This window comes from Rhipicephalus sanguineus, chromosome 6, assembly GCF_013339695.2.
Source record: "Rhipicephalus sanguineus isolate Rsan-2018 chromosome 6, BIME_Rsan_1.4, whole genome shotgun sequence".
Lineage (NCBI taxonomy): Eukaryota > Metazoa > Arthropoda > Arachnida > Ixodida > Ixodidae > Rhipicephalus > Rhipicephalus sanguineus.
This window is the reverse complement of record NC_051181.1, coordinates 130,621,485-130,641,242: the sequence shown is the minus strand read 5'-3', so window position 1 is coordinate 130,641,242 and position 19,758 is coordinate 130,621,485. Positions and strand designations below refer to the sequence as shown.

The 19,758-nt window shown below is 46.5% G+C and overlaps 1 protein-coding gene across 11 annotated transcripts in view; it reads right to left on the bottom strand.

The window, feature by feature from the left end:
- LOC119396415 (insulin receptor substrate 1) overlaps positions 1 to 19,758 on the bottom strand; it is a 70,988-nt gene that overhangs the window by 28,074 nt on the left and 23,156 nt on the right. For 2 of the 11 annotated variants that reach the window (XM_049417083.1, XM_049417092.1), the window contains 5 exons: positions 16,480 to 16,586; positions 15,951 to 16,091; positions 13,881 to 14,159; positions 11,852 to 11,967; positions 10,823 to 10,909 (listed from right to left, as the gene is read on the bottom strand). The exons of 3 other annotated variants lie outside the window; for them this stretch is intronic. In XM_049417083.1, the coding sequence (XP_049273040.1) occupies positions 10,823 to 10,909; positions 11,852 to 11,967; positions 13,881 to 14,159; positions 15,951 to 16,091; positions 16,480 to 16,586 (730 nt within the window). Of the gene's footprint in view, positions 1 to 6,237; positions 9,719 to 10,822; positions 10,910 to 11,851; positions 11,968 to 13,880; positions 14,160 to 15,950; positions 16,092 to 16,479; positions 16,587 to 19,758 lie in introns of those variants that run through there. 6 more of the 11 variants (XM_037663624.2, XM_049417087.1, XM_049417085.1 and 3 more) reach the window with 6 other exon arrangements.

The window sequence follows — 19,758 nt, the reverse complement described above, 5'->3', positions numbered from 1 at the left end:
TGCATGGGAGGGTAAGAGGAGTTGACGAATATGACTGCCTGGTCTATGACATGAATCACATTAAAAATCCTGTCGCGTACGTCGTCAAACCCTTTCCACTAGACACGTGTGGCACATACCCGTTTACCACGGGCCGCAAGTGTACGGGTATGCGCCACAGGTGATTCACAGTTTATATCTACCCAGGAACGGCGAGAATAGACATTGGTAACCTAAATGCTAGAGCGTTAAGGAAAACCAACATCGGCAGCGTTGACCTGAACGAATGGTACGAATCAAAATTAGGATTCCAGCAGGAATCGAACCCAAGCATTCTGCGTGGCAATCAGGTATTCTACCACTGAGCCACGCCAGGTCTATAAACTGGTTTGGAAAAAAACAGCCTACGCAGCGTAATATCGGTGCAACGTCAATTGTGGTTGTGGTGCTGGTTATCTAATTTTACAAGAAAGCAATAAACACTACATGATACGATGTGTATACTCCTACGATACAGGCGTCATATCAGAAATAACGTCTGTAGTTCCAGTGTTGGCTCCGCTTAATAGCTGTCTAATAAGCATTACGTTTGTATTCCTATGATTCAGCAAGCTATATTGAAGCATTGCTCGACCCCGGAGGAATACATTAACGAAAGTTGCATATGATATCCACATCACGGCACCGTAAAGTGCACTTCGTCCGCCAGAACGACGCAGTGTCCTCTTCATTTCTTACGAGGCTGGGCGATGGTCTCATGCTGACCGAGAATTATGCCAGATTTATTGACAGCCGCTTTGTAGACTAGGCTACGTAGGCCACATACGCCAAGGTAGTCTATGAATACGACAAGCACCATCCACTGATGTTGGTCTGGTAGCACTATCCAGGTCTACCAGCCTCGACGGCCTATACCTCACCAACGCGAAGAGTGGCTTCAGGATCCGACATGTCACCGGATCTGTCGAGAGACAATTTGTCGACGAAATGACCGAGGCATCCACGAGTTCTAACAGCTCTACTATACCACATACTTCACTACACATGGACCCTCGTCACCACGATCACGACCGGATCCTATAACAAGTCATGACAAGCTGCTAGTGCTCACTGATCACGGTGATTTTGCCCTTGTTCAAGAACTGTCAAGAACTTCTTGCACACATGCACACGGATTCGTGAAAGGTGCGTGCGTTCTCGGGACACGTATAAGCACTACATATCAGCTTACCGCTTCTGGTGTTGGCAATACCAATGTTGCCATTGGCAGCGTTACCCAAACATAAACAACTGGTTATATAACACATATGCGGCTCTTCAACATATATATGTGTGCGTATAAAACTTGTGCGAACCTTTAGCGTCATTTTGTAACATGTCGCTCAGTAAAAAAAGTTACGCCACAGTCACCTACAGGCCGCATGCTTCGCATAACATCGACTCCCACGGTACGTGGGATCTGCCGAATTTTTTTTCCTCAAAAGCACCTCAGACTCAAACACATAGGCTGCAATTCACACTGCATGTTGTGAGTTATGGGTGCCATTCCCATAGTCATAAAAACCCTATATCCTTGCACTTACACACAGCCACACAGTTGTGCATTTGGTATTCATCGCCAAGCAAAATTTCACAGCTCTTATTCTAGGGTTAAACCAAGTAGACAATCTTCATGCTGCTGCCACTCATAATAGCAATTCCTACCATTGCTTTTCCAGCTATTTCTGAGCAGCATTCCAGAATGTGCAGCTCACTGCGTGAACAAATACACTAGTTCTCCGATTTTGTCAAAGCTTCTTTGCGATCACTCACTAGTGAAACCTGCTGGAGCACAAAGGGGGCCAAAGCATCTGTAAAACATGTGAGCAAGCTCAGAGTGAGCTGCATGAAAAGCAAGAAATTTAATTTCGAAATGGTCTCCGAAAGGGCAACTATCTGCTGAGCATTTAGAAGTATGCCGTTCCATAGGGGTCTCAGAAGCGAGTGATACTGGCACAGTACGGCACACCACAGTTGCTCCATTAAACTTGCGGTCTGCTACCGGAGCATTTACCTGGACTAGCCAACTTGTCAGGGAAATGTTTGCTCGGTACCGACCCCTTTCGCCAACCACTTGTGCAGCCACTGAGCACTCCCAGCAACTTTCAGCGATAATGTATTCTTCAGTGGCACAGAACAAGGAGAAAGGGGCATATAGTGGACCTGCTATGATTCTCCTCCAATTTAGGAGGTGCAGGCAAATGATGCGCCATTTCGTTTCAACAAAACGTAGTTGCGTTGCAATACCATTTGTACTTTACGTAGCGCTGCATCTGTCACATGCTGCAGTCAGTTTGTGTTCTCACTTGCAGCACGTCAAGGTGCATTCACCTCTGTTTGCGTGCATATGCAGCATATGTACCGTGCTTAGGGACTGCAAAAGCACTGCGCTTCGTCTGTGCCACCATTTGTACAAAATAAGACATTGCATTCTGGTCTAAATATCTGTAACATTTCATTTCATTAGGGTACTCCACTAGGTTTTTGCAGCCCACACTTCGTGGTCAAGCAAATGACTGCATGATCTTGGTGAAAGTACTCGCGAGCGTTTGCAGAGAACATGCATGAAACGGGCATAAACATGAGAGAGTATATCCCTTTGCGGCATGGCGTGTACGTTTGTACACGCAACATACACTTGCCATTTGTGTGCTCTAGTGGCCATCAAGAGACAACGAACACTGAAAATGATGAAAATGATGAATTATACATCCTTGTTACCCAAAGTTCTTATATATTGCTTTGTGGGCAAAATATTTTGCCACACGACCACTTTGGTGAATGCAGTACTGTGTTTACCAATACACTCGATGTGGGGCATTCCGGCAGGAATTTTGAAATGTTTAAAAAATATTTTGGGGGAATGCTTGCCGTCAGCAGACAACTATTGGATGTCATTTGAGTGGGCAATTGAATTTACTTTGTGAAGAAATATCGCATGGCTAACTGTAGAGTAATTAAATAATTATGTTGTAATCGCAATTAACTGCTACAAAATGCACTATAATTTATTCAAACATATGTGCTCGCTTTAAATTTAGTCTCCAGAACCTTGGCATCAAATTGTACAAATTTCACACATTTATGGACGGTTGATCATAACGCGTGTCGGAAAGGGATATGCGCAAACTTAGACATACACCTGTGCATACGTTTCAAACAAGCTTCCCCATCACTTAAATTTTTGCACTTCTTTGAATCTGCCAGTCTTTAATATGCAGCGTCGCCTACATTGCCTTTCTGCTACACGAAGTCAAATTTTTCTTTTGCAATGGAGTGTCTATTCACCCAAATATTCACATAATTCCAAGTCGCAACATTGCGACGTTAGCTATCGACAGCTGGTGGTGATCTGCAAGGAGACTTCAGTTTCAAATTAAGACAACTGTTTTCCCAACATTTGCACTTTCTAAATGTGATCCTTTACTCGTAAAAGGTGTGCTTTTGAGGTTCATAAACTTGAAAAAAACATCTTAAGTCTTATTCAAATATCTTTTTTAATGTGACAGCATTAAGGAGCTCGTATCGCAGAAATTTCGGTGTTTGCGTCATTGCTTGTGAGCGGAAAATCGCGAAAAATACAAATAAAAATCACGGTTACAAGCCGGAATCAAACCCAGGCTATCTGCGTGGCAAGCTGGTGTCCTACCACTGACCCACGCCAGTGCATGGAACTATTACCGAAAAAACCCTATGCAGGTGTTGTGCAGTGCAAGGAGTCGCACTGACACGTAAAATTGCGTGGCAGAAGTGTAAAATTGCACCAGGTGTCACACCATCTGAAATGCACGAGTGGGTGGTTTAAAGGAGCACCCATTACAAAGGACTCGGGCAAAACTGATCATCATCATCAGCAGCGACAGCATCAACGAAGTGTGCAGATGAGTAAGTGCACATAATGCCTTACGGACATGTAGTGGATACATTGCTAATTCACAAAATGATGAATTATGGTGTAGTGGGCACATCGCAACTGTACTTGCAGGTAGGCATTCAAGGATAGTTTAATACGGCGAAAAGTTCCTTTGTTCGTGACACGGCTGTGTCCACTGAGAAGCAAAGCCAGGCTAGCGAATGAATAGGCGATGAAAACGGGGCCCGATTACGCTGTCGCGTTGTACTTTTGAAGGTGAAGCTCAAGCATCCTCCAAGTTTTTTCCTGATCTGCAGACCCTTTCCATTAGAAACAGCATTCAAGCAAGCACGAGCACACCCCACAGAAATTACTATACGCTGTTACAACTAAAGAAAGTGCCAGCTCCGCCCACAGCCATTGCTGTCCCTCCCACAGAGAATGAGCATGAATGCTCCATCCAATAGTGCTTACTCATTTTCATGTCGTCTAGCACTTCACGAATGTTTGAGGTAGCCGACTTCCCCATACAGATGCACGTTTGTGTGGCTGGTGTTAGGTCAGAAGCTTAACGTTCTGCTAAATTTTGTCAGGGACTCTTGACATAGTTTCTCAGCGAAACTTTTAGGTAGTAACGACAAACCTTTGACTCTTATTATGCGTAGTATTTACATTAGCCGAGAAAAAATACTTCCGGTTGGAGCGAAAAACTATCTAGCACGACCGTTTTTCGGAGGTGAAATGCAAGCGTGCCACGGTTTTTTGAATCGGAGGTGGCATTTTTTCTTAAGTTCTAACCCAGTACAGAAGGAACCTTGGTGCTATCGTTCAGCAACCAAGATAGTAAGGGTTGGTACATGGATGTATATCTCATTTGACACCTCTGCCGGGGTTTCAAAGATGCTTAAAAAATTCAACATGCCTTGGCATTCTAAATTTTTGAGCGTGTGTCAGTTTTACAAGCACAGCAAGGCAACCAATGTTGGCACACATTCATGGTGAATTTTTACATTTCCAGTGCCACAGTTCTTTGAAAATAGCCAATTTGGAGTGAGAAGGACAAAGTCTAAGCAAATACCATCCCTGCTGGAAATACAAACATGCATGTACAGCGCCTGTCATTCCGATGTTGGCCGAGCTACCGTACTTGCATGATATCTGCAAACAATAGTGTTGGAGATCTCCCTTGTAGTTTCACAAGCATGAATATGGCACGAGGACTACAATGACCAGGCATGACTGTGCTGCACATTCAAAGAGCTTTTATTTGGCTAGAGCAACAGAAAGGGGCAGCTCCCGTCCAATGACAACAATCGCATAGGTGTCAAGCACGCACACACACACACCTCCAAACCATAGGCTATGATGTGCCACAAGCTGCGATGCACCGATGCCTGAAAGGGGTGGGGAAGGAGGGGGTTTGTTCACATTGTAAATGCTAAAGGCCATTCATTTGTACATAAATATAGTTTCAGAGGTCAACTCCCTCAATACCTCCGCAACACACCTAGGTGCTGCCTTCGACACTCGTCGAACCATGCACCAGGGTCAAGTCGTGACAAGATGGCAGCGCTAGCGACGCTATGGGCAGTTTGGCAAGCCGAAACGTGTTTGAAAGACACACACACACCGGGAAAACACGCGAGCAACTTCGCGTGCAAGAAAAAAACAAACATCCAGACGATAAAAAAAGGTCTCTGGCAAGCACTGTCACAATTATTCACGTCCCGGCTTCCCAACTCTGTCACGAGCTTCGCGAGCAATGCCTTTCTTCGAGAGCGTATTTCCTTCACCAGCTCAAATGGCTGTGCCACATCTTGCGAGCCAATTCTTGCGCGCTGCATTTTGGCAAACGTGATGAAAAGCCCAACGCTACAGGCGCGTTCTTTTCTTTAATGTCTCAAGCAAACCCATGATACCAGGCACTCGTGCATAACCCTCAACTAAAAAGCAAAATATTTCTCAATGCTGCGGCACGTGCGTGTAAACTGCCATAGAAGTGCTCAATGAAGATGACACTTATCAGCCTTAGGCGCCCGCAACAAAGCAATCTGTGAGAGCAATGCAGCTGGCACACACAGTGGCTGAAAGACTCTTCTCGAATGACTGTGCGCACGCACAGTCATTCGAGGCGAAGCACGAGGCGAAGGTGCAGCAATTCAAGGGCCGTGTTACACTCTTGACAGATGAAGCAACATCTCCCGACTGATGACTCTCTCACAGAGAACTCTCAAGCATTCAAAACGCTTTCCTTTTACAATGTGTCAGTCACTGGTGCACTCACAAGGGAGACACTCGACCCACATTACAGCTATGTACATCTTTGAAACTTTCAGGCTAGGTAGCTTGGTAGCTTTTAAAGTCCGTTTTTTTTTTAGCTCCAAGGTAGGTTTATTTTTTCACCTTACGCGACTGACCGTCGCTGAAAAGTTCAGGCAACAAAATAGAGTTGCGTCTTCAAAGAAGCACCGCAGCTGTTATTTTACTTTTTACTCAATGTGTCCGTGTATGTGTGTAAGCACCAGAAATAGATTTAACAACACCTGCGAAAGCAAGCAACAATGTGGGTGAGAACCCAATCCTCAAAACTGGGTTTACGCAATCCTCGCGTTAGAGCTCCCACGCAAATGCAGCCTACAGGAAAGAAGAAAACGAGAAAAATGACGCTGCTCCACCAGGGAGATCTTGACAATCCTCTCGGGATGCGAAAGGAACCGAGGGTAACAAGCGTCCAGGAGGGATTTGCAGAGTCGCGTGCGACGTCCATCCCAAGCATCGAGGCATAGGCATCGCCTCCTGATGCCCTCTTGTGACCATTTGACTAAACCCTCCTGCATTTCAAAGCTTGCATAAACTCAACGAAAAGAAACAAACAAAAGAATATCCATAGGGAGAGCAGTACATGCTACCACATTGAAAGTGAATACGTCAGATGTGGCCACAAGATTCATCCAGACGAGGGCACGGGTATGAATAGGGGTGTGTGAGAGAAGAAAAAAAGACATTTACAAGTACAAACAAAAGACATCTGTAGAATCAAGTGAAGGAGGCAGGTGTCACGAAACGAAACTACCTCGTTAAGCATTTTAACTGGCTGCCAGCGTAGACTGGGGAACGGGAATGCCGCTTCAAAAAGTTACAGGCACTTCAAAGCTGTCTGAAATGTTAGCACTTTCCACGTGAGCAAAAACTGAACACCATTGGCCTTTTTAATTTCTCTCTCAACGACAAGCTCTTCTCGACATTGTTAACTCGCAATGTAATGTCAATTAGGCACTGCAATGACAAATGGGGTGCCAGGATTATTCCGTTTCTCGCACCAACATGAGCACTCTGAACAATTATGGATATGGTAACTCGGCAGATGCCACATGTTTACCTACAAAGTGATGATTTTGACGCTCTCGGCAATTTTCCCGCTTCCGCTATTCAGCGATAAAGCCGGGCATCATGGGTACCAAACGAAAAGACGCAAGGTACAAACATACAAAGTCACGGCCTTCACTCAGCTCCAGTAAGGTGTTCAAATATCTCTGCCTCTTTTTTTTTTTTTTTACTTCCCCTAAGCATCAGCTTACACAAAATGTATAACAAAAAGCTGCTGTTTATTATTTCAGTGTTCGGAAAGGAAAACGAGAAAATTTAACAAAGAAGGGAAGGAAAAAATTGAAACGAACGGGCCACACCACAACAGCTCAAGCCTGACATCTCTGGCCACCTCTCAAGGCCTGGTCTTCTCGATTTACTCACCCGTGCAATGAATGCAGCTTCATATACAACAGGTATAGATCACAAAGGAAAATAACGAATGTACATGCCCATATATATATAGAACACACCCACATTCTTTTTTTAAAGCTCAGACACCTAAGGTGGATATGCACATATACACACAGTACATACATACAGAAGAAAAAAAAAAGCCTGTAGTCACGTGATATTCGAGCAGCGTGTCTATACACATCATGGCGTGCAGTGGATTTGGTGCTTGCTACCCGGAATAATTCACAAAAAAAAAAAAGCACTCCTGTACACGCATATAGCTACTTGGGTCAAAATGAAAATGGGAAGTAATTTCTCTACACTACAGCGACCAAGAGCAACACACACGCACACACACATTCTCGATTTACATTACACACTGAACAAACATAAGGGTCAACCACGCACTGTTTTACAGTATAGCAGCATTGTTATGAGCAGGCAGGCATGCATGCCACGCACACAAGTCACCTCCCAGCCGAGGAAGTGGACCAGTCCCCACTTGCCATCACCACAGAGTTCTGTCTCTCCTAACCCAAAAATGGCAGGCTGCCCTGATCATCACCTAGAAGCTCCAGTACTTGACTAGTGAGTCCGAAAAAGAAGAAAAAAAGAAAAGAGAGACTGAAAGAACGAGAGAAAGAGAAAAAAAAAAGAAAAGTAGCCGGACAGCATAAGACTGACTACAAAAGGTGGCCTTCACGAACGGTAACCGGAAACATTGCGCAGCCCCTCGGATTTGGTGAAGTCTATTTCGGCGTAGGAGAAAGTGGGCCCTTCCTCGGTGGCTGGGTCCATGCCGGTGGCGGCAGGAGCGCGTGGCGAGCGCTGTACCGCCCCCGGCGCTCCGTCTTCCCCGCTGGGTGGCGCAAGATCCAGCGACGCGTAATTGAGCACTCGTTCAGCAGGCGCCTCAACGGTGGCGGTGCCTCCTTTGAGAGAAATGTTCTCGTAGTTGGCCTCGGGCGGGATCTGTTGGGGTGCCGCGGCGGCCGGTGGAGGGTCCGCGAGACCTCGAAGCTGCACGTACGACGATTCCGCGACAGCGAGCGGCGCCACTCTGGTGAAGCTGGCGGAGCCCTCAGCTGGCAGCTTCGGGACGCTGCCCCAGGAGGACGATCCGTTGGCACTGGACGCCGTGGGTGTTGTGTCGCCGCCACTGGACACCGGCATCTTGACGGACTGTGTCCACTTCATGGTCTTGCTCAGGTCCAGGTTCACATACTCTCCCAGCTGCTGGCTTTCGGGCGAGGCAGGACGCAGCGATGCGGTTGTCATCGGAAGCACTCCCACGTGGTAAGACGAACCGGGCTTTCCCTTAGAAACTGTGCCGTTCGACGTGCCAAGAAATGCCACGCCTTTTTTTGTCATTTCCGTGGTGACATACTCGTTCTCAGTTCTGCACTGGTTTGGACCGTTTGACGGCGGCGGACTAGACACCGGCACAGCGTTGTCCTCCCTCAAGGCCTGCTGTGTTGTCGAGCTCCTCCGCACCATACCAGTATAGCTGCTGCTCCGACCACCGGGGTGATTCTCCTTACCCAAGTCCTCTTTACGCTGCCTGCCGCTCGAAGGGACACTCACCTTCCTCTCCGGCTGCTCCGAGCCAGTGGGGCTGGTCAGGGGATGCTGGTAGCTGTTACCGCCAACACCAGACTCTGAGCCAGTAGTCATCACCATATAGTCATCAAATGTCTTGGTGGTGCTTGGAGTGCTCGCGGTGCTCAACTTTCGGATGGCCTCGGGTGCTTCGGGTTGCTTCGTGCTCGTGGGAGGTAGGGCGCTGCTCTTGTCGGCCACGGGGGTGCTGCTGCCACCCTGACCGAGGTCGCTGCGGTCGTAGTTGATCTCCATGAGGTCCTCGTTGTAGTTGAGCGCCCGTGGTGCCTGCTGGGAGGACGCGTCCTCTTGCAGAGTGGGCACGCTGGACGACTTCTGACCCTCTAGCCGCTGCATGGCGTTTATATCGGTGTCGGTGTCTTTCTTCATGCGACGCCGCATGGCAGTCGGCGCCACCTGGCTTCCCACCGAATACGCGCGGATGCGCGATTGGTCTAGGTGGCCTGTGAAGGAGGTCTTTTTGACCTGAAAGAAGGAAAGCAGTGGCACAGTCAATTGCACAAGCGCGCAAAACGGTTTGAACAAACAAACGCAGTGCTAAACGGGCATCAGAAATCAAGGTTTACACTATTTTAATAAAAGACTCTGGTGACATTTCTGACTTGTCCATTGTAAAATGGCAATGAAGCCCTCTAAACCAAAACTAGCATTTCACTTTCCAACCGCATTGACGTATCAGTACCCTAGAGGCAGGAAACGAACCCCTAACCTTGTTCTCTGCAGCTGAACACCATAATCACAGAGTTACCATGGCATGTTTGTATGAATTTCCTGCAAGACTGCCGATAAGTGTAACACAAAGCTAGATTGGTTGTTCTACTCAAACGCCCCTCCACAGCTATAAGCAAGCTGTATTAATGGCCTGCCAAATAATGCTTATACAGACCTGCAATGTCAGTAATGCTTCATAAAACATTCAAGTAGCTTATCAAGCAAAGATTTTGGCTCACAGCTGCTTACATAAGTATACAATATGGCCAAGACGTCCATGTGATAGCACTGCCTGGCACATACACAAGCTTAAGTATACAATGCTTAAAAAGTGTTCTACACCTGGCGACTACTTTCTGTGGTAGCGCAGCCAAAGCTACGTCGGCGGAGCATCTGCACATGTATTACTACGCAAGTAGTCCATTTGCAGGCGATTGTTTACAGGTGCAGGAAAACGTGAAATCAACACCAGAAAGCCATAAAACGAGAAATAGTAAAAAAAAAACAAAAAAAAAAAACTCCTTCACGGGATAGGCTTTCTTACTTACAATACAAAAAATCTTGAACATAATACCCATTTCTTTTCTTTTTACGTTTTCTTTTATGCTACGTAGTCTAGAAAAGTCTGTGTTCCCGGACTACTTGCAGCAGCGTAGTAAAAAAAGTGTGCACTTCTGTTCCGTAGCCTTGGCTGTGCTGCCACAGAAAGTTGTCGCGAGGTATAGGACCCATTTAATACGAAAGACAAGATTCAATTCACAATCAATACCACACTCGCATCTACGACAGGAATGCCGTAACACCCTAAACGCAGTAGGCAGCAAACAACCGAATGAATAACATGCCACACACACATACCTGCTGCCTACTGCCAATAGAGTAAGCCCGCACAGGCTTGATGAATGCTTCGGAATCGTCTTCTGAAGGAGAAAAGTAGGACTTGACCTGCATCAAGGGTATGCACAACTCTTAGTGAACCGTCGCCAAGGGTTGCAACATGGACTTGCAATGTGGGATGCAAAAAGAAAAAAAAGAAAAAAAGGGGATTTGGGAATTGGCACCCGTCATTTGGTGTCCTCAATTTGCACAAGGCACTGTTTTCAACTACAGTTTGCCCCAGCTAACTCGGGCCAACCTAATTATAAGAAACATGTTAAAATATGAAGATGGAATCAATGGCATTTTGTTAGTGGTAGCCTTACACATACTGGTGAATTTTGTTGTTGTCAATGCTCAGTCAATTATCAAAATGTATTTGTCTAAATAAGATACCATTTTCGTAATATCAAGTGGCTGCAGAACAGCAGTGCACACCCGCTTCCCATCATTCTTCACCTTTTGTGCCCCAACTTTGAAATGTGGAAGTAACCTGGAATGACGTGGCGGGCTGGAAATTTTTTTTACCACGACGCATTCAAGTGCGTGGCAGACTTACACGTCCGAATTCGCGCAATTGTGCAAGCAATCATTATGCGGGCAAATAATTTTCTATAATTAACTTATTAACAGCAAAGAAATGTACAAGTACGCTCTGTTTTTACAAGTATGTGTTTTCTAATAAAATAATTAAGCTGAGAGTCAGCGCTTGTGTTTTGTCAATGCCTCTCCCTCTTGTTCGTGTGTGATATTGCACTGCTTAAGTTTCCATGAGTACGCTTGAGGCTACCACTAACAAAATGCCGTTAATTGCACCTTCGTATCTTGTTGCACATTTTTTAAGAGTAGCTTCGCCCGAGTTAGCTGGGGCACGCTGTATGAGCCTCTATTTTTTACAATTAACCGCATATTCTCAGACCGAAGATGCCATAAGGCATATCTCCAAAGCCTCGGTGCACACACCTACGCAAGGCTGCATGCTGTCAATGACAAATTCAACGATCCACTCACCTTGTCCAAATGGAAACCCTCTAAGCTAGCTGAAAGTGGAGAGGCAGAACTTGGCACGTCTTGTAGGCTATGCGCTGAGCACCAGCTGCCACTGAAGTCAGTGCAGCTCTCTCCAACTAAATCACAAAGAGAGTGGGAAAGAAGACAGTCAGAAGCGCCATGCGTCTCAAGGAGAACTTCACCAAAATGAACGCAGCAGACAGTTAGGCCAGGGAAAGCATAGGGGGCATTAACTGATGTTTTTAACTGTAGTGCAAGATATAGGATGTGACCTGAAATGAATTAAAGTAGACAAAAAATCACCCTTTCCATCGGTGGGATCCAAACCCACAACCTTCGAATTAAGTCTGATGCTCTGCCTCACTGATAGCCTAACCATCTGCTGGGATTCGTTGTCTTACAGACAAACGAGCCCCTCAAAGAAATTCACTTGCTTTCGTTCATTCAAAGAGGACTCCGTAGCACAGGAGAGTAAGGAAGTTATCGCAGAAAAAAGAATACAAGCTCCGCCACACTAGCGGCAAGCCTGTCGTAACGGCCCGCTTGTGTTCGGTCCTGTGGAATGTCGGCACCATGAGAGGTGTCCAAAAGTGCATGGCAAACTTTGGCAATGTGACAGTCGCATGACACATTCTAACCTGCAGACTACACTCAATTACAACCTATGAAAAAATGTCAGCTCTGCTTACAGAATTGCAGCACGCCTGCCCTTCACCTGTGATAGACAGTTGTGCTAGCTGGTTTTCATTTGAACTACAAGTACCTTTTCTCGGTTAATGTAAATTCTACGCATATTAAGAGTTAAAGGTTCGTCGTCACTACCTAAATCATTAAGTTTGGCTGAGTAGCGATGTCACAATCCCTGATGAAATTTACCAAGACGTTCAAGTTATCGACCTAAGCCAGCGACACAAACGTGTGTCTGTATGAGAAAGTAACTATGTGAAACAAAATGAGTAAGTGCTATTGGATTGGAGCATTTACGCAAGCTCTCTGTGGGAGGCACAGCAATGGCTGTGGGCCGAGCTGACATTTTAACAGCAGAGCTGTTCTAGGGCTGGACCCAATGACAGATGAGTGTCTGCGTCGCATGCCACACTTCCATTCCCAGATACACCCACAGATGGCTTAACTGCCTTGGTCGTGGATGATGCGGTAGACGCACAGTGAAACGGAGAAGGGCGGCTTGAGCGTTTTGTAAGGCCTAAAGTGACTGTGGCAGCGGTGGGTGTGGCAAGAAGGTGCCACACGTTCTTCCCCGTGCATCTCTATTCTGCAAATAACGTAATCACTGACACGCAAAATCACAAAACATCACAGAAAATCACAAGGGAAACACAGGAGAACCGTAGTTCTGCTGTTTCTTCAGCTTTCAAACTAGGTAGAACTGGAGCAAGTTTTTTTTTTCTTCTTAAGTTGATATCGAGTATAGCAAAATGTAATGTTACCGGTCCTCTATCACATTTAATGGGGCCATGACAGGGTCACCCAACAATTTGTGGTTTTCAGCGAAAAATAGAAGTAGAGGGTCTATTATGCCTCTACATATATGAAAAGTAGACTGTAAAAAGAATATGTCAGTGCAAGACAAGCCCTAGAAGTTGCTGGCTCTAAACACCGCCCACCGCCGGCGACCGCAATTTTGCCATGAAGTCCGTGAAGGCATGTGCTGTATGGAGCGGTGCCGTCCTCTTTTACCCAAGTTTCAGCCACTACGAATTGTTCAATTTCAGTGCGAAGCTGAAGAAAGCTAAGATATGTTGATATCACGCGCAGATGACCACAGAACAATATCGTTCGCCGGCATGCAGATGCTCACACAGCAGGCTGCTTGTTACGTCACGGCTCGCGAGTGCGCCAGTGTTGCCCGACTCTCAGGCCGCTCGTGTTTATAAAAATATTGAATTTTAAATTAAGTGCTCGACCAAATGCGCTAAAACTTCACCAGCTTATTGGTGGATGCACAAGGATTAACCCACATAACACAGATTATGATGGAAAATCGGGTGTCACGGCCCCTTTAACTCACCAGACTTGGGAAGCGATGAAGACAGTGGAGCCATGTCCATGTATTCGGACGGAGGCACAGAGAGAATCGTCGTGGGGAAGCCGGCGTGCACCACCGTTGGAGAGGAACAGCTCGCGTGGCTCACTGGTCGCACAGTGGTGCAGCCACTGGTCGCCACAGCACCCTGCGGCTCCATGGACAGGTAGCCCGTGTCAACCGACGACGATGGCACTGCAGTCTTCTCCAGGGAGCTGCTCAGGCTCATCGACCCCACAGGGCTCATGGGAATGTAGCCATCTCCTAGGGCACAAACAGGAGCCAATCCACATAATAATATAATAATTGTTGGGGTTTTACGTCCAGAGACCATGATATGATTGTGAGACGCCACAGTGGAGGGCTCCGGAAATTTCGACCACCTGTAAATCTTTAATGTGCATGTAAATCTAAGTACACGGGTCTCTAGCACTTTGCCTCCACTGAGATGTGGCCGCCGCAGCCAGGATTCGATTCCGTGACCTTCGAGTCAGCAGTCAAGCACCATAACCACTAGCCCACTGCAGTGGGTGGGAGCCGACCGGCTGATCTAGATCGTCCTCTTTTTTTTCTCCACAGCGGGGAATTTCGTTTTGGCTCAGCCTCCCGCCCACGAGCTTAGCACTTCCCCACCCTCGCACCCCCGTTAGAGTGGACTAGCCAAAATCGTCCGCGACAAAATGTCCAGATTTTTCCAGCGTCAAAGACGACCGAGGAACTCCACACATCCAATTCTATTTTTCCCACATCAGTGGTGCTAAAATATAAGTTTGCACTACGACAGCACTAGCAAAAACTGATCACAGGATGTGCTGTGAAGCCAACCTTCTCCCATACCTAACTCATTTCTCTTAAAGGGGTCATGAACCACTTTTCCAAGTAATGATCTAATGACCTCAGTATCGGAGTTTACTGCCTCCCGAATCGATTGCCGCAAAAATTTCTTGAATCCGTCAAGAATGAGCGGAGTTACGGGGGTTTGGCGCACGCTCTCAGCGCTTTCTCTCTTTTCTCGTGCCGACGAGCGCACTGGAAGCTAGACAGGGAGGGATGGCACGGGGGTAAGAAGTTACGTCAGCGCGCGTCATGAAACACGATCGCTCTCCCGCTGTAATTCGCGTGCGCGAGTGCGGCTACCATGTAAATTTAGCAGACTGAGGAGTGCGGCGCGGGCAAGTGGCGGCACCCCGTGGCAAGAAGCACATCTCATCCGGCTATCGGCCAATAAGCATGCTCTATCTCTTGCGACGTAAACTGGCAGATCCGCGACGTCAACGTGCAGACGCCCCGCCCACCGACGAGAGTGAGAACCGGCCTCTGTTTGAAAAGAGGGCGCCTGAGGAAACGGCAACTTTGCGCTCCGCTTGTGGCCTTTACGCAGCGCGCACGACTGTAATATTTTGCAGAGCAGTTCATAGCCGTGTGAGCTTTCCGCAGGATGTGTTTTTTCAACAAGCCCAAGGGGTGCTTCATGACCCCTTTAATGTTATCCACGAAGAAATATTTCTTTGAATACATTTTATGTGTTAAATGCACTGACTCTAAGGAGCATTGAGAAAAAAAAAACGAAATTGCAAGTGATTTCTTAAAAAATAACTTGCGAGGTTACAGGTTGATCAGAGCAAACTACTTCAAAGTGACTAGCTGCACTGCAGAAATATTAATTAACTTCCTTTTCTTTCTAAACACTTCTGAAGCAAGCTGCGCTTGACTAATCAGACTGCATACATCACAAATGCTGCGCCACATTTTTAAGTCAGCATTAGTGCTAATGACCACTCTGGAACATACAATGCACGTATACATAATAGACGGACTATCACAGTTACTACACTTAATTACTACACACCATGCTTATCACTGCTGTCATCCACATCCCAATTCCATGACAAGTGACAGGACATGCTGCATGAAACTACCAATAGATCTCAAGTTAGCGGGATCTGAGCCCCAACAAAACAGCAACATCGAAGTCTACCAACAACCGTCGACCATTTTGGAAAGGACGTAAACCACTTTCCCCTGATCATGAAATAAATTTGCAATAACACTTGCCATTTCCTTCAGGTACATTAGATGCTGGAGACATGGACATCTTCAGGTAGTCGTTGGACTCGGACATGTTTGTTTGTTGATGCCCACCAAGGCTGCCGCCAAAAGTCGTTGGACGAGAGTAATGGGAGCTTTTACTGCTGCCTGCAAATCACACAACAAAGAGGATGGGCACATGCATCAGATCAATACTCTTTGTCATAGATATAAAAAATAATGAATGAATTTCACGTTACTAATACACGTGCCACACGGGTACAAGGAACGACATTCAGTAGTTAAAGCCTTAAGTTCCTGAATGACAAATAGAAGTCTGCTGCGCGCCATGGCTGCTATGGCAAGAAATCAAACCCGCAATATTTGGTTCAGCTGCTGACTACCACAGCTACTTGGTGACATAGCTAGCAACAGTAAAACACCGCAGCTTGCAAAAGCAACCAGCAGTGCTAGAGCATCAAATGCCGAGGGCCAGAGAAATCCAGTTATGGTAAAACAAAAAGTAACAGCTTATGCAGGAGTGAACAGTACGAACCCACTGGTGACGACATCATCAGGTATTCGTCGACAGCAGCCTCCTCCTTAATGGTCGGCTCCTTGGGTCCAGCCATGATGTCCATTGGCAGTGAGTGGCTGTACCGGCTGCGAAGTGAAAATATAAGTTCAAACAGATATGTTGGACATGTACATTTCTTTTTTTAAAGGTGCTCAGGAGCATAGAGTTTCTTACAATATTTAGAGGAAACTGTGCCACTGCGATTGTTCAGCCACAATGGGAACGACGGGTAGTACATTGAATTGCCTAGTCTTTGTGCTTACGGCTTCAAACGCACTTGTGGCTTTGTTTATTGTTGTGTTTTGGCCTTAGTTTCGGGTAAAAGAATGGCTTGTTGTGAACCTTGTGAGCTGATTTGAAATGGTCCGTCTAAAAGGGTAAAGGCGGTGAAATGGAACTGCTGGACTTCGTTTTGCGACAAAGTGGCTGCAGGACACATGGAGCTGAAAGAACGAAGCTTAGGCAAATCCTTGCACTACCCATCATTCCCATGCTGGCTTTTAAGTGCCATGAATTCCAGCTCCTATATACACTAGCGCCACATTTCCCTCTAGTGTACTATTATGAAACTTTACACTCAGGAGGGCATGTTAGATTACATCAACTTCAGATCCCTGTTTGCTTTGCATGCTTATTATTATTAAAGGGCCTCTGCAACACTTTTCCAAGCGATTGTCGAATGACTTCATTAACAAAGCTTATTGCCTCACGAATCTACTGCCAAAAAAATTTTTAGAACCTCAAGTACAGAGATTTCTCACACGCTTCAACTGCTTTCTCTCTTCTTTCGTACTAGCGAGTGCGCTGAAAGCTACACAGGGAGGGGGATGAAAAGGAGGCAAGGAGATGCATCCCTTCGTCAGCGCATGTTGTGACCTTGAGCACTTTTTTTTTTCTTCGAACGCGCGGATTACTTTCAGTGTTATCGAGTACGCATGTGAGCATGTGGCGGCATCCCTTGGTCAGTATGCAGCTCATGATGCTCAAATCAGCCAATGGCCGTGAACGTTGGGTTTATGGCATGGTAATTTGGATTTACGACATCATTTTTTGAGAGGAGGGGGAACGATTTCTAGCTGACTGAGAATTAATTGTTAATTCCAGGCCGCTTGCTGCGCTATAATGTCTGGCTCGCATGTTCTCAGGAGCCTCGACTACCGATCGGCAGCGTTTTCTGACCATGCTGAAAAAGTGTGGCAGGGCCCCTTTAGGAAAGTGGCTGGCCAAACAGAAAAATAGCTCAGTTGTAAGAGAGATCGATCTTATATGTTCTTATAGGTTGCTGATGTATGAGATGGTTAAATCATATTCTTCAAGCCACAGGTAAGCATCTAGGTGAGCTTAACCCTTTCCCTACAGAGTTTTTTGGCCAAAAACCATACAGAAAGAGACATATGCGCTGCTCACGCACAGATAAGGACGGCATTTTTGTAGCTCCGGTTAGCAGAATCCAGTCCTTTCTCGTCCCAAATGCATGCTTTGAGCGCATTTTTAAATTTTTTTCTGCACCATCTGTTCAAACCAAAGAGAACTCAGCAAAATTAATCATGATATCTTAATTGCGGTGCCCCCAAACGCTTCTTTCAGCGTGGAAAAGCCCAGACTGTCTTCGGTAGGAGCAGTACAAATCGTTTGGATGAGCTCAGCTCATCTTTGGTAGGGAAAGGGTTAAAGAACTCGTACTAAATAGAAAGCACTGGCGCTCGTGCTTGGTGATGTCACTGGGAATTGCCACCAAATCTACGACAAGTTGCAGCAACCCGAGTATCGTCGATATAACAAGTTGCTGACAAGTTGGTCTCGAGTTGCTGACCGTTAAGGGTGACAGAAATGACAAGCGTTCAATCGCTCTCCATTTCTATCACCCTTAACAATCACAGACACCCGACATCACTACGACAATGCCTACGGCACTGACGCCTTACTTTGCAACAACAGATACATCAAAACCATCTTTTCTCGTGTCCAGTAATCACTTCAACGGCATCCACACACTTATGTTGTCAATACAGTATAACCTTGTTACAACGGATCTGTTTACAACAGACATTCGGATATTACATACCAATTTGCAGCGTTATGCCGACCTCCGTATTTGTTCCATTGATTGAGCTTCGTTTACAACGGATTCTGGACAACGGACATTCAGATATAATTGATTAAAATGTCAGGCCAGCAAGGTGGTCAGGTCTCCTTTAGAGCGGACTTTTCTACCACGGACATACCAAATTCAATAACTTCTGACTTTAAACATCGCTTAGCATACTTTCGGGACGGGAACAGCGCGCCGCGGATGTTGACGTACCGATTTAAGAACGAAGGCCGCCAATCTCCGGTCTGTCAATGATCAGCTATGCCTAGCTGTAGCGACAAAAAATCGGCGCGCAGCGTGCTTGGTGTTGCGTTTTGGGACGCTGACGCGCGAAATTGCTATCAGCTGCCACTGCTTCTCCAAGCGGTCGCTGCGCGGCGAGCTTGGCCGGGGGGTCCGCTGCCGATGCGCAAAATGCCTATCCGCGGTTTTGAGGAGCCAGCGGGCGATGCGATTCGTTGCTTGTGACGAAGGACATTCTGGCTTCTTCGTTTTCGCATGTCCGCTAGCGCGATGTTCTTGCCTGCAAAGTTCGGATTTGTCTCGTACATCGGCACCGTGAGCGGAGTTAGGCCTAGCCACGACATCGAGTAGAAAGCTCGGTTGTGATGTGCGTGGCCGCGGTGCCCGATGTTTCAAAGTACATCATGCTCGATTGTGAGTACAGAGAGTTGTCCCGCGGTGGTCTTCCTCATAAGCTCCAAAGTGCTGATAAGAAGAACCTCTAACAGCTGGTCCAACGAGTCAACGCTATTACAGTCGCACGTCTGCGATGTTCGCGACGAGTGTGACGCGCTATCGTAATCTGATGATTGAGCTTCCGCTTGCAGCTGCCTAACTAAAGCGTTCTAAATTATCATCGACCCGTGAACACAGAACAAGTGCGAACGCGTCACTAAGCAGCGCAATTTTCGACAGCTACGACCTCGCGACGCACAAGCAGCAGACGACGATCCCGAAGCGAGCATCACGGCAGAAGCAGCCAGTCGGAGGCCTTGAATTGAACTTCAAGCATTTGCTTTTTGTACGCTTGTTACTGAATAGAGAAGCTAGATGAAACGGAGAACTTGAACACGGAGAAATGCTCTTTACGACGAGTCCAAAATGGTGGCGACCGGTTGCGCCGTTGCCAAGCTATAATTTTCAAAAACGCTGTTTTTTTTTTT